At 44.0% G+C, this 26,263-nt stretch overlaps 1 protein-coding gene across 1 annotated transcript; it reads left to right on the top strand.

Annotated features, from left to right (window-relative positions):
- Positions 1-1,512: 1,512 nt before the first annotated feature.
- SRPRB (SRP receptor subunit beta) lies at positions 1,513-21,834 on the top strand. The gene is made up of 7 exons (XM_056564408.1): positions 1,513-1,768; positions 3,634-3,728; positions 7,073-7,150; positions 10,556-10,638; positions 14,103-14,239; positions 15,956-16,010; positions 20,465-21,834. The coding sequence occupies exons 1-7, from the start codon at positions 1,636-1,638 to the stop codon at positions 20,679-20,681; spliced, it is 798 nt and encodes a 265-aa protein (XP_056420383.1). The 5' UTR covers positions 1,513-1,635; the 3' UTR covers positions 20,682-21,834.
- Positions 21,835-26,263: the final 4,429 nt, after the last annotated feature.

Below are 26,263 nucleotides of genomic sequence, written 5' to 3'. Positions count from 1 at the left end.
CAAGCGGCAGAATCATTGATCACTGGTTTCCTATGAGAAACCAGTGATCAATGTAAAAGATCTATAACACTGCAAAAAAAAAAATGTGAATAAAAAGTGAATAAAGATCATTTAACCCCTTCCATATTAAAAGTTTGAATCACCCCCCTTTTCCCATAAAAAAAAACCCAGTGTAAATAAAAAAAAACATATATGGTATCACCGCGTGCGGAAATGTCCGAATTATAAAAATATATTGTTAGTTAAGCCGCTCGGTCAATGGCGTGCGCGCAAAAAAATTCCAAAGTCCAAAATTGTGCATTTTTGGTCACTTTTTATATCATTTAAAAATGATCAATAAGTCCTTTCAATGCAAAAATGGTACTGTTAAAAACTTCAGATCACGGCGCAAAAAATGAGCTCTCATACCGCCCCATACACGGAAAAATAAAAAAGTTATAGGGGTCAGAAGATGACAATTTTAAACGTATTAATGTTCCTGCATGTAGTTATGATTTTTTCCAGAAGTCCGACAAAATCAAACCTATACAAGTAGGGGATCATTTTAATCGTATGAACCTACAGAATAAAGATAAGGTGTCATTTTTACCGAAAAATGTACTGTGCAGAAACGGAAGCCCCCAAAAGTTACAAAACAGCGTTTTTTATTTTTTCAATTTTGTCGCACAATGATTTTTTTTTTCCCGTTTCACCGTAGATTTTGGGGCAAAATGACTGACATCATTACAAAGTAGAATTGGTGGCGCAAAAAATAAGCCATCATATGGATTTTTAGGTGCAAAATTTAAAGAGTTATGATTTTTTAAAGGCAAGGAGCAAAAAACGAAAATGCAAAAACGGAAAAAACCCCAGTTAGCCACGAGCGTTTTCATTTTATCTTGTGAGAGGTACACCTTAAAGGGTTAAAGCATCCGTGACATCAAGAATTACGGTGATGTCCTACGTATTACCTCACTGATTACATCATCAGATAGAGCAGCGCAGCCAACCTTATAGATTATGGTAGCTCTGGGTCCACAGGCTGTGCGGGCATGCTGGGAGTTGAAGTTTGGCAACAGCTGGGGGCACACTGGTTGGAAAACCCTGCATTACGGGGTTTAAGGGGTTGTCCAGTATTAGGAAAACATTGCTTCTTCATCTTTTTTTTTTTTCGTTTGCAAGAACAGCGCCACTCCTGTTCACAGGTTATGTCTGGAATTGCAGCTCAGCTCCATTGAAGTGAATGGGCCATTGAAGTGAATGGGGCTGAGCTGCAGTACTACACACAACCTGTAGACCAGGCATAGGCAACTGTAGATGTTTTGGACTACATCTCCCATGATGCTCCTTCAGCCAAAATACTGCCAAAGCATCATGGGAGATGTAGTCCAAAACATCTGCAGTGCCGGAGGTTGCCTATGTCTGCTTTAGACAGTAAGCTGCAGTTTTCCTAATACAAGTTGATGACGTACAGTGAGCAGAGCCCGGCACCCAAGTGTCCACCATACGTCACTTTCCCCGGCTCCCAGCATGCACCACGCCTGTCAGTCGCTTAGGGACAGCTCAGTGGTTGGCAGCGAGTGACACGTTGCCGGGAGCTGGGCGCATGCGCTGTTGAGTGTTAGCCGCACTGCGCAGGCGTGCTGCGGAACAACCATGGCGGCGGTGCAGAAGAGTGTGAGCAGCCAGTGGCTGCCGGATATGGACTTTATCAAGCAGGAGCTCGGGCGGCAGGACCCCACCGTGCTGTCTGTGGTGGTGGCGCTCGCTGTGGTGCTGCTCAGCCTGGGTGAGTGTTATGGGAGCTGAGTGGTGAGTGACCCGTAGACTTCTATAGGGGGCAGGTGTATGTGGTCAGACAGCATCCTCTATGCCTATACATGTGGGATAGAAATACACAAGAATGCCTCCCCCATCTCCATATGCAAAACTACAACTCCCAGCATGCCCGGACAGCCGAAGGCTGTCCGGGCATGCTGGGAGTTGTAGTTTTGCAACAGCTAAATGCGCGCTGGTTGGGAAACACTGTATTAAAGGAGTAGTCCAGTGCTGAAAAACTTATCCCCTATCCTAAGGATAGGGGATACGTTTCAGATTTGGGGGGGTCCGACCGCTGGGGCACCCCGCGATCTCCTGTCCGGGGCCCCGGCTCGCTGGCCAGATAGCAGGTGTTGACCACCGCACAAAGCGGTGATCGACACGCCCCCTCAATACAGCGCTAAGGCAGAGCCGGAGAATGCCCAAGGCAGCGCTCCGGGGGGCTTTGGGGGGGGGTGGCGTGTCAGCCGCCGCTTCGTGCGTGGGCTGCCGTGGCCCCATACAGGAGATTGCGGGGGGCCCCCACGAGGTCAGACACCCGTGATAGGGGATAAGTTTTTAATCACTGGACTACTCCTTTAAAATCTGCTCAGGATGGGCTTCGTAGAATTTATATAGCCAGGCTTGACAAATCCCAGGTGCCAGGTAGCCATAGCGACTCAGAATGTCATCCTGGCGCCTAGGTTTTTGTCAGCACTTTCCATTAAGACCCATTTACATCATGGGTGGGGTTAGGGAGTATGACATGTCCCTGGGAGCCGGGCCTGTGTTCTAGCCGGCAGGAAGCGGCTGACATTTGCCGGTAAAGCAAAGCTTTCCAAACTTGTCATGTTGGTGACACCCTTTTATACAGGCGTAGTTTGGTGACGCCTCGCTGTACCGCCAATTGCACGCATCACAAAGGGGCGATTTATCTAAACCTGCCCAGAGGAAAAGTTGCCCATAGCAACCAATCAGATCGCTTCTTTCATTTTTCAGAGGCCTTGTTAAAAATGAAAGAAGCGATCTGATTGGTTGCTATGGGCAACTGGGCAACTTTTCCTCTGGACAGGTTTTGATAAATTTCCCCTGTAGGTTTTACTTCTGTCCACATGTCGTTGTTCTGGTACCACTGATCCAATATACTGTTTAATATGTTCCAGCTTACTGATATTGACTGTATAACTCGGTGATCTCCGACCTCCAGCTGGGGCAAACCAACTACAGTGGTCCCTCAACATACGATGGTAATCCATTCCAAACGGACCATCGTATGTTGAGGGATCCGTGCAATGTAAAGTATAGGATGTTAAACTCGCCTGTCCCCGCCGCTCCGGACCTTCACTGCTGCCCTGGATGTCGCCCTCCATCGCTGTCGCCGCGTCCCCGTGGAGTCCCCGCCGCTCCTGACGTCTCTGCTTCCCCGGGATCCTCGCTCTCTGTCACCGCCATAACGTCACTATGCACGCCGCTCCTATTGGATGACGGGACGGCGTGCGTGGCAACGTGATGACGACGATGGAGAGCGCTTATGATGCAGGGGATCCCGAAGAGGACGCTCCGGAGCCCCGAGGACAGGTAAGAGACATCACCGGAGCACACGGGGCACCGTAAATGGCTATCCGGTGGCAGCTGAAGCAGTCTGCGCTGACGGATAGCCGTTTATGCGATAGCCCCGACATACAAAAGCATCGTATGTTGATGCTGCCTGTTGAAATTATCGTATGTCGGGGCCATCGTAGGTTGGGGGCACTGTACTCCCATTGGTCTTTAGGGCATGTTGGGAGTTATGGTTTTGGAACTGGAAAGTCACGCGAAGATAAGTGCTCAGATCTTCTGTTTTCCTTTTTTTTTCAGTGATCTGGAGATTGCTGCGGGGGAGTCAGAGCAGCCGGCGGGCCGTACTTCTCGTGGGACTGTGTGACTCTGGTAAAACCCTCCTCTTCATCAGGGTAGGACATCCAGTGTTCTCATCTCTGTATCAGGTTTTATTGTTTCCATGTGATATCATGATAAATTATATATTCATTGTTATATTGGATCTCTAGCTCAGACTTATACCAAATATATAACCGAAAAATATCCCAGCAGCACACCCGTCAATTCAAGTGAACCCGTCGATTCAAGTATTTTATTGACCCATGTCGGATGCATCAAGTTGAATTGACTGGTGAGCTGCTGGAATATTTTTCAGTTGGATGTATCTACACAGTCTGCAACTGGGACTGTATTGGCTTGCCTGCACCCCGGCACTACTTGCTACTACTATTGTGGTTGTGCTATATACACATATATTAGGGGTGCACCGAAATTTCGGCTGCTGAAAATGCCCCTTTCTGCATTTTCGGCTGAGTGAATTCCCTGCTGATAATTTTGGGGGTGTGGTGGCTTATCCTCTCCCCGACCAACAACATACATGTATGTCATGGGTTGGGTGAGTGGACATGACGCGGGTCGGGTCCGCATCATAAACGTCTAAAGAGACATGTAAATGCTCCCTGGTGGTCCAGTGGGGATGATCCACTTTGGAGGTAGCCGGAGGGCTTACCTCTCTTTCCCTGGTGTCCGTGGCTCTTCATTTGATTGAGCCTGACTGAAGCAGGCTAAACCAAATGAGCACAGATCAATGGAGTTCTATGGAATTCCATTGATCTGTATGAGAAATCTAATGATTGCTCCTAAAAGTACCCTCAGAGGACTAATAAACTGTAAAAAAAAAAAAAAAAAAAAAAGTTAAATAAAACATTCATTAACCCCTTAACGCACCAGGACGTACATTTACGTCCTATACATAACCGCGAGCAGCCAGGGACCCGCCGGTAATGGCGGACATCCGTGATCGCACGCATGTCCGCCATTAACCCCTCAGATGCCGTGATCAATACTTATCACAGCATCTGCAGCATTTTGGTCACTAAAATGGATGATCGGATCGGCCGCAGCGCTGTAGCGGCGATCCGATCATCCAGAACTGCAGACGGAGGTCCCCACACCTACCTCCACTGCCTTCCACAGGTCTTCTGCTCTGGTCTGAGATCGAGCAGACCAGAGCAGAAGATGACCGATAATACTGATCAGTGCTATGTCCTATGCATAGTACTGAACAGTATTAACAATCGAATGGTTGCTATAAATAGTCCCCTATGGGGACTATTAAAGTGTAAAAATAAAAAATTTCTAAATTCCCCTCCCCCAATAAAAATGTAAATTGTCCCATTTTTCCCTATTTCACCCCCAAAAAGTGTAAAAAAAAATATATATTTTATATACATATTTGGTATCGCTGCATGCGTAAATATCGGAACTATTAAAATAAAATGTTAATGATACCGTACGGTGAACGGCGTGAACGTTAAAAAAGAAAGTCCAAAATAGCTGCTTTTTTTTTTTTTATAACCTTTTATTCCCCAAAAAATATACAAAAAATTTATTTATAAGCAAATATATCAATAAAAAGTGCAGATCATGGCGCAAAAAAGCCCTCATACCGCCCAGAAAAATGAAAAAGTTATAGGTCTTCAAAATAGGGGGACTGTAAACGTACTAATTTGATTAAAAAGTTAGCAATTTTTATTTTTTAAGCGCAACAGTAATAGAAAAGTATGTTATGGGTATCATTTTAACCCCTTAAGGACGCAGGACGTAAATGTACGTCCTGGTGCGGTGGTACTTAACGCACCAGGACGTACATTTATGTCCTAAGCATAACCGCGGGCATCGGAGCGATGCCCGTGTCATGCGCGGCTGATCCCGGCTGCTGATCGCAGCCAGGGACCCGCCGGCAATGGCCGACGCCCGGGATCTCGCGGGCGTCCGCCATTAACCCCTCAGGTGCCGGGATCAATACAGATCCCGGCATCTGCGGCAGTGCGCGATTTGGTATCGCCGTGTGCGTAAATGTCCGAACTATTAAAATAAAATGTTAATGATCCCGTACGGTTAACGGCGTGAACGAAAAAAAAAAAAGTCCAAAATTCCTACTTTTTTAATACATTTTATTAAAAAAAAAAATTATAAAAAATGTATTCAAAGTTTTTTATATGCAAATGTGGTATCAAAAAAAAGTACAGATCATGGCGCAAAAAATGAGCCCCCATACCGCTGCTTATACGGAAAAATAAAAAAGTTATAGGTCATCAAAATAAAGGGATTATAAACGTACTAATTTGGTTAAAAAGTTTGTGATTTTTTTTTAAGCGCAACAATAATATAAAAGTATGTAATAATGGATATCATTTTAATCGTATTGACCCTCAGAATAAAGAACACATGTCATTTTTACCATAAATTGTACGGCGTGAAAACGAAACCTTCCAAAATTAGCAAAATTGCGTTTTTCGTTTTAATTTCCCCACAAAAATAGTGTTTTTTGGTTGCGCCATACATTTTATGATATAAGTCCTTAAGGCCAAAATGGGCTGAGTCCTTAAGGGGTTAATTGTATTGACCCAAAGAATAAAGAACACATGTCATTTTTAATTTATTTTTATATTGTATGGCATGAAAACAAAACCTTCCAAAATTGTGGTTTTCTTTTAAATTTCCCCACACAAATAGAATTTTTTTTGGTTGCGCCATACATTTTATGGTAAAGTGAGTGATGTCATTACAACGGACAACTGGTCGCGCAAAAAACAAGCCCTCATACTAGTCTGTGGATGAAAATATAAAAATTATGATTTTTTGAAGGCGAGGAGGAAAAAAACGAAAACAAAAAAACAATAGTTCATGAACTATTTCTCCCGTTACTATCTTCCATCACAAAATAACGGCCGTTATTAATAACGGGTAAAAACGGCTATTAGAAAAATTCCATAGACTATAATGGGATTTTGTAACTGCCGTTTTACTGCCGATTTTCTGACGGAACTTCGAAAACAGAGTAATTATTTAGTGTGAAAGGGGCCTAAGATAAGATTTGTTATCCATTTGTGTTAGTAGCATCCATGTGCTAGTCTGAACCTGTGCCTGCCGATTAAATAATGGAAATATTCTAGAAGATGGAGGTAGAGAAGCTGCTGTAGAATTATTGGGCTTTTTATGAGAATTATTAATGCCATTTGATATACCAAAAACTGTAAAATAGAGTAATTTTTGTGACTCTGACAATCCCCACCGGACCACCTCTATGGTGTCCTGTCCAGGCTAAGACCCCGCCCTGTGCGCAGATGGGAAGCCTTAGCCATGGAGGTAATGTCACCATCTACAGCTGAGGAGCAATATAATTATAGGTTGAAGTTAGAGACATTGGTTGGTTTACTGTAACTTTGTTTCAGTTTTTTTATTTTTATTTCAGCTTTTAACTGGACAATTCATACAAACCCAGACATCCATTTCTCTCAATACTGCAACTTACAAAGGGAAGAATGACAAGGTGAGATGACCTGAACCTTCAGACATGTGTAGCCTTGTGCTTTTGGGTATATCTGTCCTGCTTGTAGTTTTTCCAATTGTACAGGGCTGTGAAAATGACTCTAGATGGTGGTGTTCCTTACAGACACCAATATTGTCTTTATTCAGTATAACTACACTATATGGATTATTGTCCTGTGTTTCCCAACCAGGGTGCATTCAGCTGTCCGGGCATGCTGGGAGTTGTAGTTTTGCAACAGCAGGAGGCACCCTGGTTGGGAAACACTGTCATTCAGGTGTACAAAATTGAGTCCTGTAGGCTGGGTTCACACCACGTTTTTGCAATACAGTTCCCGTATCAGGTTTTTGATACTACCTGAAGCCACCTGACTAAACTGTATCAAAACGTGTGTACAAATTATTTGTATACGGTTTGAAAAACGATGTCTGGTTGCATTCGTTTTTTAAGAAAAAAAATTATACGGTTTAATACGGTTTTTCACCTGGACCTAAAACCGTGGTAGGCCACGGTTTTCTGTGCGTGAAAAAAAAGAAAAGTTAAAAGCCGTATGGTTTTAAAAACGGAGACAACCGTATACATTATGGTGCATAGAGTTTTGAATGGGAAGTCTATGGGCAGGGTTTTCTGTACGGTTGTATCCGCTTTTTTTTTTTTTTTTTTTTATGAAACCGTATAGCAAAACCGTGGTGTGAACCCACCCTTACACACATTTGAGATAAAATGGGTTGTTCTGAAGATCACCAGCATGGTAGAGTGACTTGTATTATTGAGTGGTCGCGTTCTGTGGGGTGGCAGACCACGCTTCTCTGTCTGGCATCTGATTGATGAGTTAGGTGTCGTGAATGCCAGGAGAACTGTACCTACCTGACTGCATTGTGCCAGATACGTTTGGTGGAGGATGGAAAGCACAATGGGAGTTTTTCTGGGGTTGGCCTAGGCCTTTTAGTTTCAGTGAAGGGAATTTTTTTTTCTGTTCCAGCGTGACTGTGCTCCAGTGCACAAAACAAGGTTCATAAAGGTTTGTTTGTTTGGAGTCCGGTGTGGAAGAACCTTACTGGCCTGAGCAAGCCCGTACTTTAACCCTATTTAACACCTATAGGATGGATTAGAATAGATCTGAGGCTGCGCATTTACTGAATCATTCCTTTAACCCTAGAGGACGGCCTGGAACATTCACAATCTATGAAGCGAGCACAGATACTTTGTAGATGGCAGGTCCCTGCATCGACCTCACCGCTAATGGAGGACTTCAGTGATCACGCTGCTATCTGCCTTTTAGATGCCGTGAGCAATATTGATTACAGCATCTAAAGCAGTTGTGAGGCTTTGGTAAAACTCATTAGACCACCCAGAGCTCAGTGAAGAGGGTCCGATGAGTGAAGATGGCAGCCGTAGGTCTCCTCGCCTTCTCTGTGCCACCCTTGTGCAGTGTGGGAGGCTGTAAAAATAGATTGCTGATAAGACTTGCAGCATAGCACTGAACAGTAATAGCAATTAAGTGATCCCTTATTGGGGCTTAAAAAATGTTTAAAAAAAATAAAAATACTGTGAGGAAATAATGTAATGATGCTGTACAGTGAACAGTGTAAATAAAATTTATGATTTTTGTTCAGTGCATAAAGTAAGCCCTCAAATGGTCCCATAAACAGAAAAATAAGGAAGTTATAGGGGTCAAAATAGGTCGATTTTAGGAATACTCATTTTGTTAAAGAAAAGTGTTTCACTTTTGTTAAAATGCAGTACAGTTATTGAAAAGCTATGTAAATATGGGTACAGTGGTCCCTCAACATGCGATGGTAATCCGTTCCAAACGGACCATCGTTTGTTGAAACCATCGCATGTTGAGGGATCTGTGCAATGTAAAGTATAGGACAGTGGTCTACAACCTGCGGACCTCCAAATGTTGCAAAACTACAACACCCAGCATGCCCGGACAGCCGTTGGCTGTCCGGGCATGCTGGGTGTTGTAGTTTTGCAATATCTGGAGGTCCGCAGGTTGAAGACCACTGTTAGAGGAAGTTGTACTCACCTGTCCCCGCCGCTCTGGACTCGTCACCGCTGCCCGGGATGTCGCCGTCCATCGCTGTCGCTGCGTCCCCAAAGCTCCAGCAAGGCCTCTGCTTCCCTGGCATCTGCGCTCTCCGTCGCCTCCATCACGTCGATACGCACGCCGCTCCTATTGGATGCCGGGACGGCGTGCACAGCGACGTGATGACGACGATGCAGGGGATCCCAAAGAGGATGCGCCGGAGCCCCAAGGACAGGTAAGAGACCATCACCGGAGCTCACGGGGCACCGTAAACGGCTATCCGGTGGCAGCTGAAGCAGTCTGCGCTGCCGAATAGCCATTTATGCGATGGCCCCGACATACAAAAGCATCGTATGTTGATGCTGCCTTCAACATGCGATGGTCTCTGAGAGGTCATCGTATGCTGAAATTATCGTATGTCGGGGCCATTGTAGGTCGAGAGGTCACTGTGTATTGTTTTAATCGTATTGACCCACAGAATTAAGATAACATGTCAGTTTTACCGTAAGGTAGATTTGGAGTGCAATGGTACGTCCTGCTTCTCGGCAGTGCACCCCATTGTGAACATTTTCTTTTAAAAGAAATATCTTTAGAAGCTGCCTTTTTAAAGGGTTACTCCACTCCCCAGCGTCCAGAACATTGAGTTCCTGAACGCTGTGTGCGGGCTTCCGTGTTCACGCCCGCCCCCTCGTGACGTCACATCATGTGACATCATGTCCCGCCCCCTCAGTGCAAGTCTATGGGCCGTCGCACCCCATTCCCATAGACTTTCATTGAGGGGGCAGGCCGTGACGTCACGTGGGGGCGTGCATGAACATGGAAGTCCGCGCACAGCGTTCAGGAACTCAATGTTCCAGACGCTGGGGAGCGGAGTAACCCTTTAAATTCTTTTATTTTATTTTTTTAATTGGTAAAATGAAGCCATTTATTTTAAAGTCTTGATTTGACCTATTTTGGAAGGAGGCTACTAAAGTTATTTCTCTATTAAGGAAATGTTCACAACTGGCTGTTCTTTCTGCAGTTTTCTTCACTGCGTGGGGGCAGCACTTGGCATTCCTTAGGTTTTATCTACATCCTCAGCTTTAGGGATTTTATATATTTTTATTTTTATTAGTAGAAGATCCTATGTGGTCTTAAAGAAGAATTAATAAGCGTGGAACAGAAAATTTGATCTTGGAAAAGGGGTGGTCTTCTGAAAGAGGTGGTGTTTTGAAAAGATTTCACTGTATATTGCAATTCTGTGCGTTAAACAGTTTCCAGATTCTAAGATAATTACTTTTCTGCATGTTGTTTAGTTGGATTGAAAGGATTTATTTCCATTTGTGTTCTTTATCCACCTTTTATACTTTACCAAAGTTTTATTGCTGCATTTACAGCATTCTAGTTTTACCTTGGTGGATATACCTGGGCATGAAAGTCTAAGGCTCCAGTTCCTGGACCAGTACAAGACATCTGTCAGGTATTGTATGACGTTACTTCTGTTACAGTGTGAAATCAAAAATTTAGGATAGGGGATAAAATGTATGAGTGCAGGCGTCCCCAGGGTGTCTCCAGCTGATGCAAAACTACAATTCCCAGCATGCCCTGACAGCCAATGACAAGAATTTTTGATGTTAAAGGTAGGGATCGATCGATATAGTTTTTTTAGGGCCGATACCGATAATCGGTGGAGATTAGGGCCGATAGCCGATAACTTATACCGATATTCCGGTATAAGTAATGCCGGGCCTACTGTAGGTATAGTATATTATACAGACCCCTGTCCATCCCAGAACCCTGACTCACCTTCCTATCCTTCCTGTAGTGTCCGGAAGCATTCCGGGTCAAGGGTGAACCGATCCGGGCTGTCCTTCTTCTCCGGGGGTCCTCTTCTTCTTCACTCCGGACAGGCTCCGGCCTAGTAACGTATTAGGCCGGAGCCTGCCCGGAGTGGAGAAGAGGACCCCCGGAGAAGGACAGCCCGGACCGGTTCACCCTTGACCCGGAATGCCGCTGGACACTACAGGAAGGATGGATGGCCCGGACCACCTCCTTTACTGGTAAGTTACACTTTTTTTTTTTATTATTGACTCGGAGGGTGGGGGAGGGGCCCGACCGGTATAGCGGTATGGGCAAAAATCCATACCGTGGGAGAAAAAAAAAACGATATCCGGTTCATACCGGTATGCCACCCAGCACTACGGTGGGGGGGGTCGGTTGCAGTGCGGCGGGTCGGGGGGCGGTCGGTCGGGGGGCATTATCGGCTTATCGGCAAGGTAATTGCCGATACCGATAATGCTCAAAATCGTGATTATCGGCCATACCGATAGTCGGTCGATCCCTAGTTAAAGGGGGTATATACATTATGTACCTTCGAGACAGGGCTGTAACGTGTATATAATTTATATATTTTCTTTTTTTTTTTTTTTTTTTTATATAGTAGATATAAATCTATAGTAAAGAGAAATACAGGTGTAGCAGCCATAGGGTTGGTCATAATTGGGCAACTTGTGGTGAAAATGTGTTAGCTGTGATTTTATATAGGACTGTGTTGATCTGTGCACAATGGCCCACATTTATCATTGTCTTTAGACTGTTTTTTGTTCTAAAAAAGGGGCAAAAAAGGCGCAAGCAGGGTTTTTTGCGCATTTTTTTGCCCCTTTTTTGCCACATTTCTGCTGATTTTGAGTTGCAATCCACTGATTTTGGCAATAGACATGATATGGAAGGGATTTATCATTGCCCCTTTTTGTAAAAAGGAGCAAAAAAAGGCGCAAAGCCACTGAAAAGTCTCTAATACTACACCAGCCCAGACATGGGGTAGCTTTTTGGTGTATGTGTACACAGAAATTTCATAAAATCTGGACCTGCACAAAATGTATCAAAGCTCTTTTACCTTTTAATAAATTTGGTGCACCTACACATTATTAGCACACAAAAAAAAGGTGTAAAAAATGCTTCACTTGCACTGCAATGATAAATGTGGGCCAATGTCCATACAATGCAGCCACAGTGAGGAAAGTTCTTCTGAATTTTCATTGCATGGATGTCTTCATGTTTAGGTTTAAAGAGTACTTGTCATCTAACCATATTTTCTAAACTAACTCAGATTATATTCCCTAACTACTCTAACACCCCTCCTGCCCTTAAAAAAAATAATAAAGCTGTGTATCATACCTTTCTCCTTGCTCACATTGTGTGAGCTACTGGCAGGAGAAAGTGGGCGTTCCCCAGCAAGCATGACATCACTGAAGCCTGCGAGAGTTGTGCCTCACCATGCCCCGCACACACTGCCAGGCCAGGAGGAGACCAAACGAACTGTTTGACTTGCGGCAGGGAACAGAACAGAGCCACCTAGTGGCCATTTTTTTTCAATCACATTAAAACATATAAAGGTTGAGAATTTTTATAGCAAGTAAATAGCAAAGTGTCTTATAATTACATAAGGAACAATATATTAAAAGTTTAGTTTGGTGACAGGTACTCTTTAAGCAGAAGAATGTTCAGTCCATATTAGCATCATCAATTTAGACCAATATATGGAGGGTTAACTTCAATATATTAACCTATAGATTCCCCTAGGGGAATCCAATAAAGACCCTATTTTCCCATATACATATGTACTTTATGGTGATCCCACAAGCTTTATTAAATAATAAATATTGTGCACTAAATGAAACAGAACTACACATGGTTAAAAGATTAGCAAAGCAGCAGCTCGGTATATATTTTGTGTATAAGTGTTCAATGTATGGAGGCTAACAACTCATCCTCTGCTGCTAACCGATCGTCCCTACTTGGTTTGCTGAGCGTGCCTGCTTCTATTTAAAAATCTTAATCCTATCAGTACTTAACAGCTTCTGTATGCTCCACAGGAAATTCTTTTCTTTTTTAATTTCTTTTCTGTCTAACCACAGTGCTTTCTTCTGAAGCAAATCCCCATAGAAAAACCTATCCTGCTCTGGACAGTTCCTGACACAGACAAATCTGTTTAAAGGGGTACTCCAGTGAAAAACTTTTTTTTTTTAATTATTATTATTTTTAAATCAACTGGTGCCAGAAAGTTAAACAGATTTGTAAATTACTTCTATTAAAAAATCTTAATCCTTCCTGTACTTATTAGCTGCTGAATACTACAGTGGAAATTCTTTTCCGTTTGAAACACAGAGCTCTCTGCTGACATCATGAGCACAGTGCTCTCTGCTGACATCTTTGTCCATTTTAGGAACTGTCCAGGGTAAAAGGAAATCCCCATAGCAAACATATGCTGTTCTGGACAGTTCCTAAAATGGACAGAGATGTTAGCAGAGAGCACTGTGCTCGTGATGTCAGCAGACAGCTCTGTGTTTCAAAAAGAAAAGAATTTCCGTTGTAGTATTCAGCACCTAATAAGTACAGGAAGGATTAAGATTTTTTAATAGATGTAATTTACAAATCTGTTTAACTTTCTGGCACCAGTTGATTTAAAAAAAATTATTTTGTCCACCGGAGTACCCCTTTAATATGAGCAGTTACATAGACTGTGCACTCTGTTCATAGTATAGGGCTTATAGAGATCAGTTACACAAGCTTATCCTATGCCGTGGCGGTGGGTTAGGGTACCTCCACATATACCAACATTTCAGGTACTTCTAATTGTATCCATAATCGATCCCCTAATCTCAGCACAGTGATCTTATTACAAACCAAGCAATTGTTGCTATCCTACAGTTTTGCACCTATTATTGGTATAGAAGCCTTGGTTCGGTGCTTTTCCAGATAAAAAGAATACTGCTCCACCTTCTAGATCTATTTCGGGAGTGTTTACCTGACCTTCTATGCGTTTATATTCATTTTTTTTAGAAAATGGTTTAAGCTGTAACCTTTTATTTATTACTGTTATTTAATAGCATGTCCTCCATATAACATTGGGGAATGATGAATATTTCCTCTTGAATCTTGCAGGGCCATCATTTTTGTAGTAGACAGCTCAGCCTTTCAACGTGAGGTAAAGGAGGTGGCAGAGTTCCTGTACCATATTCTGACTGATGCTACATTGCTGCGTAATGCGCCTCCAATACTGGTCGCCTGCAACAAGCAAGGTGAGTTGTTTTCCACAATGTCCAGAAACTAATAGTTTGTCATACAAGACCGGTGCTTCCCAACCAGGGGGCCTCCAGCTGTTGCAAAACTACAACCTCCCAGCATGCACCCAACCCCCCCTGCCCCCCCCCAAATCATGTGACCCGCGAGCACTGCTCTGCTTTTCCCCTCCCAGCACTGCGCTGTCCCCATCGGGGAACTAATCACATGTCACCTGCAAGCGCTGCCCTCCCCGTCCTCCTGTTTGTTGAGGCCGCCGGTGCATTGCCGCGGAATGAGATTTGCCATAGAATGAGATGGTCCGCCTCAATCACATCCTATTGGCTCTCTCTTGTCACGTGACATATTTAAACGTCACGCATCGATGCGCACAGCAGTGTCAATTCCTGATCTCCTCACCCTGTGATAGCTGAAGCTGTACGGAGCTCTCATGGCCTCTGTGGCCCGACAGAAGTTCACACATGTACGCAGCTCATACGGCTGCCTCATATACATTTACTGTTGATCCACAGCGCTATCGGGATCCCGATGCCTGATGGCGCTGTCATCAGGATCCCCACGCCCGCAGCTGTACTCCCCGTCCCCCGCAGCTGTACTCCCCGTCCCCCGCAGCTGTACTCCCCGTCCCCCGCAGCTGTACTCCCCGTCCCCCGCATCTCTACTCCCCGTCCCCCGCATCTCTACTCCCCATCCCCCGCATCTCTACTCCCCGTCCCCCGTAGGTCTACTCCCCGTCCCCTGTGAACGCTCAGGGAGCGATCCACAGCGCTATGGGGATTCCTACACCCGATGGCGCTGTCATCAGTGTGCGTCCCCGCGAGCGCACCACGCCCGCAGCTCTACTCCCCGTCCTCCGCCCCCCGCAGCTCTACTCCCCGTCCCGTTAACGCTCAGGGAGCGGGGAACAGAAAGTAGAGCATCGGGCGCAGGTAAAGTAGTACTGCGCATGTGCAGCACTACGCGAATAACTTAACCTGCGCCCGATGCTCTACTTTCTGTTCCCCGCTCCCTGAGCGTTAACGGGACGGGGACTAGAGCTGCGGGGGACGGGGAGTAGAGCTGCGGGGGACGGGGAGTAGAGCTGCGGGGGACGGGGAGTAGAGCTGCGGGGGACGGGGAGTAGAGCTGCGGGGGACGGGGAGTAGAGCTGCGGGGGACGGGGAGTAGAGCTGCGGGGGACGGGGAGTAGAGCTGCGGGGGACGGGGAGTACAGCTGCGGGCGTGGGGATCCTGATGACAGCGCCATCGGGCATAGGGATCCCGATAGCGCTGTGCATCAACAGTAAATGTATATGAGGCAGCCGTATGAGCTGCGTACATGTGTGAACTTCTGTCGGGCCACAGAGGCCATGAGAGCTCCGTACAGCTTCAGCTATCACAGGGTGAGGAGATCCTCTCCCTGTGATAGCCAAATTGACACTGCTGTGCGCATCGATGCGTGACGTTTAAATATGTCACGTGACAAGAGAGAGCCAATAGGATGTGATGGAGGCGGACCATCTCATTCTATGGAAAATCTCATTCCACGGCAATGCACCAGCACTGGAACTCTGTACTGTACGCTGATTCACTTTAAACCTTTCTTTTCCACCGAGGACAGTGTCTGAGCTTGAGGCAGGTCAAATAGTTTTCAGAAATCATTTGGAACAAAGTGGGTCATATAATTTCCCCCTTTCAAAGATGACAAAATGCCACAATTTGATTTCTCTCGACAGATATATCCATGGCCAAGTCTGCTAAACTTGTGCAACAGCAGCTGGAAAAGGAATTGTAAGTAAATCATCTACTAGTGAGTTGTGAAATGTCTGGCTGTGCTATGAAAAGGTATAATTCTAACATATTGCTACCGCTAAAGTATTGGGAAAAAAGGAGATTTTCCTGAATTATGTGTAATGTTCCTCTGGTTAAACAGATTCCAGACAGGACATTGTTTTCTGAACCCCATAGATTGGGTTTGCACATAGTGTTTTGGTCAGCATTTTTTTTTTAGGAATTTTTTTAAGATCTGACACATACAAAAATATTAGCATTTTTTTCTAATTAGTTAAAAACCTATTTATTTAAATTTTTTTTACTTTCTAAGGACGAAGGGCGTACAGGTACACCCTTGCGTACTTGGTACTTAAGGATCTGGTACTTAAGCACCAAGAGCATACCTGTATGCCCTTGTCTCGCTCCCGCAAAAGTCTTGGTTGCTATCAGCAGCCAGGACCCACGGTTAATGCCGGACATCGCCGATCAGGCCGATGCCTGGCATTATAGGGGTATTCCATGAAAAAACTTTTTTTCCCATATCAACTGGCTCCAGAAGGTTAAACTGATTTGTAAATTATTTCTATAAAAAAAAAATCTTAATCCTTCCAGTACTTATCAGCTGCTGAAGTTAAGTTGTTCTTTTCTGTCTGACAACAGTGCTCTTTGCGGATACCTCTGTCTCAGGTACTGTCCAGAGTATCCGCAAATCCCCATAGAAAACCTCTCCTGCTCTGGACAGTTCCTGAGACAGACAGAGGTGTCAGCAAAGAGCACTGTTGTCAGACTCCACTTCAGTAACTGATAAGTACTGGAAGGATTAATATTTTTTTTTTTTATAGAAGTAATTTGCAAATCTGTTTGAACTTTCTGGAGCCAGTTCATATGAAAAAAAAAAAAAAAAGTTTTCATGGAATACCCCCTTAACCCTTTAGTTGATCGCAGTGTCTAAATGCGGGATCTAACATTGCCGGTAGCTCAGTGGAGCTGATCGGGACATCCGCAGCGAACTCACGGGTCCCGATCAGCTGATTGGACAGCAGGAGGGCCCTTACCTGCCTCCTCGCTGTCCAATTGGTCCCCTAAAGCTTCAGCCAGCCATGGCAAGCTAGAGCAGCAGAGCACCGATAACACTGATCAATGTTGAGCCAAAACTCAGACTTGAACAGTGTATGCAATCGCAAGATTGCATGTTATAGCCTCCTATGGGGACTAAAAAAAAGTTAATAAAAGTGAATTAACCCCTTACCTAATAAAAGTTTGAAACACCCCCCTTTTCCTATTTTTTAAGTAAAATTTTTATTATTAATATATTGTTAATTAAATTGCACAGCCGGTGGCGTACACGTAAGAAAAAAAAAAAAAATACCAAAGTCCAAAATTGCATATTTTTAGTCACTTCATATACCATAAGAAAATTAATAAAAAGCCATCAGAAATGCCCATCAAAACAAAAATGGTACCAAAAACTACAGATCCTACAAAAAAATGAACCAAAACTACAAAAAAATGAACCCTCATATAGCCCCGTATGTTGAAAAATAAAGTTATAGGGGTCAAAAGAGGAGAAATTAGCATTCTAATTTTGGCACATGTAGTTAGAATTTTTGTAAAGTAGTTATTGTATATACTCGAGTATAAGCCGGCCCGAATATAAGCCGAGGCCCCTCATTTTACCCCAAAAACCCAGGAAAAGGTATTGACTCGACTATAAGCCCAGGGTGGGAAATACATTATCCCCCCCCATGTAATCATCCAGACCCCCATCATCATCACGCCTGTCAATCCCTTCATCAGTGGTCTTCAACCTGCGGACCTCCAGATGTTGCAAAACTACAACTCCCAACCTGGAGGTCCGCAGGTTGAAGACCACTGCGGCATTCGTCATCATCCAGCCCCCCCCCCCTTTTGTTTTGTACTCGCCTCCCCTCGGCGGGAAGTTAGGGTCATCTGGTCTGGGCCATCTATGGTGCAGGGACCGTCCGGTGGGGAGGGCTAGTCGTTGCGGGCTGTCCATCTTCACCGGGGGGGCCTCTTCTCCTCGCTTCGGGCCTGGAGTAGTGACGTTGCCTTGATGACGACGCACAGGGATGTTGCGCATAAACGTCCCTGTGTGTCGTCGTCAAGGCAACGTCACTACTCCAGGCCCGAAGCGAGGAGAAGAGGCCCCCCCGGTGAAGATGGACAGCCCGCAATGACTAGCCCTCCCCACCGGACGGTCCCTGCACCATAGATGGCCCAGACCAGATGACCCTAACTTCCCGCCGAGGGGAGGTGAGTACAAAACAAAGGTGGGGGGGGGGGCTGGATGATGATGAAGGCCGCAGTGGTCTTCAACCTGCGGACATCCAGAGGTTTCAAAACTACAACACGCAGCATGCCCGGACAGCCGATGGCTGTCCGGGCTTGCTGGGAGTTGAAGTTTTGCAACATCTGGAGGTCTGCAGGTTGAAGACCACTGATGAAAGGAATTCACAGGCGGAGAGTTCACTCGAGTATAAGCAGAGGGGGGCGTTTTCAGCACAAAAAATCGTGCTGAAAAACTCGGCTTATGCTCGAGTATATACGGTAAATAAAATAGAACCTATATATATTGGGTATCCTTGTAAACGTATGGACCCACAGAATGAACATATGGTGTTATTTTTACCGAAAAGTGCACTGTGTAGAAACGGAAGCCCCCAAGTTACAAAATGGCTATTTATTTATTTTATTTCACCCCACAAAAAATTTTTTTTTTTGTTTTGCCACAGATTGTTATAATCTCATCAAACAAATGAGGCCACATATGGTAACAATATCAATCTTTATTAAACACAAGTTAAAAGTACATACAAAGAATTGCTAGACAGGGTATATACATACTGATAAAATGGAGGGGAGTATATCACATCGCCCCCTGACAAAGCCACAGGCGAAAACGCTTTTGGGGTGAGATAGCGTGTGAGAGGGTGCATGGCTAGGTATTCATGTTACTTATCTTTACCCCTCTTGTCCAGCATTTATCTGTACTTATTCCTCCTGTCTGGCAGTGTTGTTCATAACATTAGTGGTGGTCTCACTTGAATACTTATACCTACATATCTTCCACAATACAGGTTGCTAAATTTTTGCATATGAGATATGTATTAGATTGGATATACAACGTGCCTCTTCTAGTGGCTGATGTGATATACTCCCCTCCATTTTATCAGTATGTATATACCCTTCCTACCAATTCTTGTCTAGCAATTTTTTGTATGTACTTTGAACTTGTGTTTAATAAAGATTGATATTATTGTTACCATATGTGGCCTCATTGTAAGTGGCCTATGGTTATTGACCATTTTGTTATAAATTGTCATGTCATTACAAAGTACAACTGGTTACGCAAAAAACAAGCCCTTATATGGGTCTGTAGGTGCAAAGGTGTTAAGTGTAGAAAAACGAAAGTGCAAAAACTAAAATCGGCCTGGTCCTTAAAGGGGTACTCCGCTGCTCAGCATTTGGATTAAACTGGTCCGAACGCTGGAGCTGGGGCTGGGAGCTTGTGACGTTGTAGCTATGCCCCCTCATGACATCACGCCCCGCCCCCTCAATGCAAGTCTATGGGAGGGGGCTTGACAGCCGTCACACCCCCTCCCATTGACTTATATTGAGGGGGCGGGGTGTGACATCATGATGGGGCGGGGCTATGAAGTCATAAGTGGGCGGGGCTATGGCATAATGAGCTCCCGACTCCAGCGTTTAAGCAGCTGAGTACCCCTTTAAGGGGTAAAGTCCCCACAGGAACTATTACTTTTCAGTGCGATGCATAGGCAAATCACTGATCAAATCAACAATTTCAGTGATCTACTTGTCTGCCAGAAGGTAGCACATACAAGAAGATCCCTGGCATGGCCGTGGGGCAGGTAAGAAGAGCTCCGGCTGCCATCTTGACTGATTGGACCCCACAATCGTGCTGCGGCTTGTCGGATTTGTCTCACAACGACGGGCATCATCTTGATTGCTGATCTTCGCCATTATCCCGGTGTCCCCTGGCTTCTGATGGAAGCCAGGACCTGTGTTCCAGCAGCTCCTGCACAAAGATCCTGCACATGTACGTACCAGGGCCCACATGCACATCCTATGTCCTCTAGGGGTTAAAGAATTGAGTTATTTTCAGTTAGGATGGGAGATTTCTGTTGTTTTTGTTTCTTTTATTTGTTCCTGGAAAATTTTGGTGGCACTCAACATTTCTGCCATTAGGGGTCTCACGGTGGCGGTTACCCAACTTCTCCAGGCTTCTGTATGGCACTTCAGCCTAGATATATAATGATACATGAACTCTTCTATTCATGCCTTTAATAACCTATCAGAACTGTTATGACAGATTTGTATTTGGATTCCTTTCCAAGCCCTAAAGGTTTAGGATATTGAAGCAACGTATGAAAAGTCATTTGCTTGTTAACCTGTGAGTTTCTGGTTTTATACTTGTTTCTCTTCTTTACTAGGAACACTCTTCGTGTCACCCAGTCAGCTGCCCCCAGCACCCTGGAAGGCACCAGTTCACCAGCGACCACACAACTGGGTAAAAAGGGAAAAGACTTTGAATTCTCCCAACTTCCTTTGAAGATAGAATTCCTGGAGTGCAGCGCCAGAGACAGCAAAGAGGAGGAGGGGGATGCAAATCTTAGCAATGTGGAGGGATGGTTGGCCAAACTGGCATAAAGAAAGGCCAGGCATTTGAATATGGTGGCAACAAGCAGAACTTTATACTCTCTCACATTGCTGTGAACCAAAAGTATTTCCTTCTGTAATATACAGAACAATTGAGTCTCTTCTTGCACTCCTGATAAAGAGAAGAAGGGCAACGATATGATATCTCTGCCGTCAATACAGTAAAGTTACATTGCCTTCTGTCTAAAGCAATGTTTCCCAACCAGGGTGCCTCCAGGTGTTGCAAAACTACAACTCCCAGCATGCCCGGACAGCCAAAGGCTGTCCGGGCATGCTAGGAGTTGTAGTTTTGCAACATCTGGTGGCACCCTGGTTGGGAAACACTGGTCTTAAGTCTTGTTAAAGGGGTACTTCGGTGGAAAACTTTTTATTTATTTTTTTTTTTTTATCAACTGGTGCCAGAAAGTTAAACAGATTTGTAAATTACTTCTATTAAAAAAATCTTAATCCTTCCAGTACTTATTAGCTGCTGAATACTACAGAGGAAATTCTTTTCTTTTTGGAACACAGTGCTCTCTGCTGACATCATGACCACAGTGCTCTCTGCTGACATCCTCTGTCCATTTTAGGAACTGTCCAGAGCAGCATATGTTTTCTATGGGGATTTTCTCCTACTCTGGACAGTTCTTAAAATGGACAGAGATGTCAGCAGAGAGCACTGTGGTCATGATGTCAGCAAAGAGCTCTGTGTTCCAAAAGGAAAAAAAAAAATTCTCTGTAGTATTCAGCAGCTAAGTACTGGAAGGATTAAGATTTTTTTTAATAGAAGTAATTTACAAATCTGTTTAACTTTCTGGCACCAGTTGATTTAAAAAAGTTTTCCACCGGGGAACCCCTTTAAAGACTGCTTAGCAGTTATGTTGAATTACAAGGTGCCCGCGTGTCTTTTCATAGAGTGTATGGGTTATTATTATTATTTTTGTTTACGCCAGACAAATCTATTTATGCTTAATAAAACTTTTGTTCACTGTTTCAACCCCAATTGTGCAGTTATGGAAGGTCGGGCCAGTCTGGAGGGTCAGACTGTGAGCCAGTTGGTCACCAAACTCTGGATCCAACGAATAGAATATGTCGTCCTGGCTGTATTAAAGTTGTTGCTATGGTGTAAAATATTTCAATAAACTTTATTGGTTGTTAAAATGTTTTTTTTCTTAACCCCTTTCTGCATTTTTACATACATATGTGATTAGCGCGGTTCAGAGGAGAAATGCAGCAGGTTCAGGAGGGACTAAAAATGTAAGAAAATTAAATGCTTTTAAAAATATGAAAATATTTTCACAATTTTTCAAACAAAATGTAATAAAGATATTTAAAAGCCTAATAGGAAATGCAGATCACGGCGCATAGATGCATTTTGCTCCATTTTTTTTTTCTACTAAAACTTAAAGGAGATGTCCGGCGCAGACTTTTTCTATTCCGTCCTGCCTGGGCTGCAAAAAGAGACAAAACAAACTCTCACTTACCTCCATATGTGGCCCAGGAGCTCCGCAACAGCTGATCGGTCGGCCGTGCTGTTTACTTCCTACTTCCTTTAGCCCGATACGTCACACTGCGCTTCAGTCTATTACCGGCCGCAGCGATGTCCCACCTCGGCCGGTGATAGACTGAAGCGCCGTGTGACGTATCCGGCTAAAGGAAGTAGGAAGTAAACAGCCCGGCCGACCGATCAGCTGTTGCGGAGCTCCGGGGCAATATATGGAGGTAAGTGAAAGTTTGTTTTGTCTTTTTGCAGCCCAGGCAGGACGGAATAGAAAAAGTCTGCGCCGGACATCTCCTTTAATATTACTATGTATAGTAAAGTTAAAGGGGTATTGCAGGAAAAACTATATATATAAAATATAATATACATACACAGGGTGGGCCATTTATATGGATACACCTTAATGAAATGGGAATGGTTGGTGATATTAACTTCCTGTTTGTGGCACATTAGTATATGTGAGGGGGGAAACTTTTCAAGATGGGTGGTGACCATGGCGGCCATTTTGAAGTCGGACATTTTGAATCCAACTTTTGTATTTTCAATAGGAGGAGGGTCATGTGACACATCAAACTTCACAAGAAAAACAATGATGTGCTTGGTTTTAACGTAACTTTATTCTTTCATGAGTTATTTACAAGTTTCTGACCACTTATAAAATGTGTTCAATGTGCTGCCCATTGTGTTGGATTGTCAATGCAACCCTCTTCTCCCACTCTTCACACAATGATAGCAACACTGCAGGAGAAATGGTAGCACAGGCTTCCAGTATCCGTAGTTTCAGGTGCTGCAGAATGGGCAAAACAAAAATTGGAACAGGACCCTCAGTTTATGCAGAAGATTTTGTTCAGTGATGAGGCAAACTCTTATGTGAATGGTGAAGTTACCAAACAAAACCACCGCTATTGGTCTGACACTAACCCACATTGGATAGATCCCTCCAAGACTATTGGAACACAAAAATTGATGGTATGGTGTGGTATATGGGGTACAAAGATAGTGGGGCCATTCTTCATCAATGGAAACCTCAAGGCCACTGGACATGTGAAATTGCTACATGATGATGTGTTTCCCTCTTTCTGCACTGAAGTTGGCACATTCCCTGAGTTTTTCCAGCAAGATGATGACCACCACATTATGGGTGTCAGGTCTGAGCATTCCTAGATGAAGTTTCCTGGAAAGTGGATTGGTCATTGTGGGCCAGTTGAATGGCCCCCCAGGTCTCCCGATCTGACCCCCTTAGACTTTTATCTTTGGGGTCATCTGAAGGCAATTGTCTATGCTGTGAAGATACGAGATGTCCAGCAGCTGAAACTACGGATACTGGAAGCCTGTGCTAGTATTTCTCCTGCGGTGTATATTAGTATATAGCAGTGTATACGGATACTGGAAGCCTGTGCTAGCATTTCTCCTGCGGTGTATATTAGTATATACGGATACTAGAAGCCTGTGCTAGCATTTCTCCTGCGGTGTTGCTATCAGTGTGTGAAGAGTGGGAGAAGAGGGTTGCATTGACAATCCAACACAATGGGCAGCACATTGAACACATTTTATAAGTGGTCAGAAACTTGTAAATAACTCATGAAAGAATAAAGTTACGTTAAAACCAAGCACATCATTGTTTTTCTTGGGAAATTCCCAATAAGTTGTCACATGACCCTCTTCCTATTGAAAAAACAAAAGTTGGATTCAAAATGGCCGACTTCAAAATTGCCGCCATGGTCACCACCCATCTTGAAAAGTTTCCCCCCTCACATATACTAATGTGCCACAAACAGGAAGTTAAAATCACCAACCATTCCCATTTTATTAAGGTGTATCCATATAAATGGCCCACCCTGTATATATCTCAACTGGCTCCCGAAAGTTAAATAGATTTGTAAATTACTTCTATTAAAAAAATCTTAATCCTTCCAATAATTTATCATCTGCTGAAGTTGAGTTGTTCTTTTCTGTCTGGCGACAGTGCTCTCTGCTGACATCTCTGCTTGTCTCAGGAACTGCACAGAGTAGAAGAGGTTTGCTATGGGGATTTGCTTCTACTCTGGACAGTTCCCAAGACATGAGTCATCAGAGAGCACTTACACAGAAAAGAACAACTCAACTTCAGCAGCTCATAAGTACAGAAAGGATGAAGATTTTTTTAATAGAAGTAATTTACAAATCTGTTTGACTTTCTGGAGCCAGTTGATATATAAAAAAAAAGTTTTTTCCTGGAATACCCCTTTTAACCTTGCAGCTTTACCACATGGTACAAAGACAAACTTACCAACTTACACACATTTTATGGTAAAATGAAGGATGCCATTTACGGGGACATTCACTTGCGTATTTTGATGCAGATTTCTGCTGCTGATTTTCCTACCTATTGACTTTAATGGGTATGAAAATTGACAGCAGAAAAATAAACACATGTCAACATACAAAAATAGTCAATTGATGGACAAAATAATAAATAAAATAAAACACTTTATTTTTATTTATTTTTTTCCGGTCTTGCTTTGCTTAGTTTTTTTTTTTACTTCTCACCAAAGCCAACATTAGACTTCAGATAAAGGGCAAGCATTTTTTTTTCTCTGTTTTGCAGTGGTCCCCAACCACTGGCTCTGTGGTCAGGTGGGACTCATGACCCCCTGCTACTTGGCTCACCATAGGAATTGTGATTTATGACTGTACTGGCAGCTGACATACTGCAGGGATATCATAACAACCAGGCATTGTCAGTGAGGATCGTATAACAGCATCAGGTTTCTATATTTGCAATAGTTTTTTAATTTATTATTTCTTTACATTTTTGAGTTCAGTGGAGATGCTGGGAGTTGTAGTTTTGCAACAGCTAGAGGTTCACAGTTAGAAGACCGCTGCCCTAGTGTTACTGTTCGGTGTCTTTCTTTTTAGACCAAGTCAATAATAATAATAATGTACTGTAAAACAGCAGGGGGTAGTGGGGGAGGACACGGATTGATGTATGTGCAGCCCTTATTCCCCCCGCTCTATTCTCAGCATCAATCCCTATTGTACTGGAGCTATTATGATAACATAATATGAAGGAAGTAAAGATAATGCAGTTCTCCATTATTGTATGTAAAGTGCCTCCTGTTCTGTAAGATAATGGATGCATTGATTGGTCATAAATGCTCAGTAGCAAATAATGTGATAAAACCCAAGATGCTGGAGAAGTCACCTGAGGTTTATTACAGGCGTTGCTCTTTCTTCAGGCTGAAATCCGCACGGAACACACTGCAGTCTATTGGAGACTGCAGTGTACGCGCGGTCCTAGCTGGCCGCACTCGGAATCTCCGGGCGGAAATTTTCTGCCCGGAGATTCCGTAGTCTGAACCTAGCCTAAATGTCTATTCTTCAGACGCCGGAATCAGGATTTCCGTGGCAGAAACATCTGCTGCAGAAATTCCGCTGTGTAAAGAGTGCAGAAGAATCCTGTTGAAATCAATGTGACTCTGCTGCAGTGGAATTTCCAAGCAGAATATTCCTTCGGAATTCTGCTTGGACATTCCACTGTGTGAATATACCATTTCTGTTCTTTCTTACTTTCTTCTTTGCTTTTTATTGGCCGAAATTGGATTTTAGTGTGAGGCTCATGGACTCTAAAAAATGAACCAAAATATTTGGTTTGCTCTTCTTAAAGAAGATGTCCAGTGCTATGAAATTTATCCTATAGTGTGGATAGGGGATAAATGTCTGATTGCGGGGGTGGCGGGGGGTGGGGTGGGGGACAGTGATCCCCTGTATGGGCATGCTGCTGTGTGTGATGTTTTTAACACAGCCGTTCAACTGGTACAAACAGTCTCCCTCCAGTCATCTCTATGGGAGAGGCAGAGACATAGGAACGCTGTGTCTTGGCCTCACCCATAGAGATGAATGGAGGGGGCGTGTTTGACCCAGCTGACCTGCTAGGTACAAAACCAGGGCCCAGTACGGGAGATTGTGGGTGGTCCAAGTGTTTGGACCCCTCACGATCAGACATTTATCCCCTATCCTGATTTCATAGCACTGGATTTAAAATACTGGGTGTATTTTATCTCCAGGGCACCTTTTTAGTGATCATAAAGTTCTGTCCTCCCTTGTTTGCCAA

This window comes from Hyla sarda, chromosome 3 (genome assembly GCF_029499605.1).
Source record: "Hyla sarda isolate aHylSar1 chromosome 3, aHylSar1.hap1, whole genome shotgun sequence".
In the NCBI taxonomy this organism is placed as follows: Eukaryota; Metazoa; Chordata; class Amphibia; order Anura; family Hylidae; genus Hyla; species Hyla sarda.
Note: the sequence above shows the minus strand (reverse complement) of the source record. Positions and strands in the feature narration are given on the sequence as shown.

Excerpts from the sequence above, each read along its gene's own strand:
- SRPRB (XM_056564408.1), top strand. The coding sequence starts at position 1,636 with ATGGCGGCGGTGCAGAAGAGTGTGAGCAGCCAGTGGCTGCCGGATATG. Across the intron at positions 3,729-7,072 it reads AAACCCTCCTCTTCATCAGG|CTTTTAACTGGACAATTCAT; the intron begins GTAGGACATCCA and ends TTTTTATTTCAG. Across the intron at positions 7,151-10,555 it reads ACAAAGGGAAGAATGACAAG|CATTCTAGTTTTACCTTGGT; the intron begins GTGAGATGACCT and ends CTGCATTTACAG.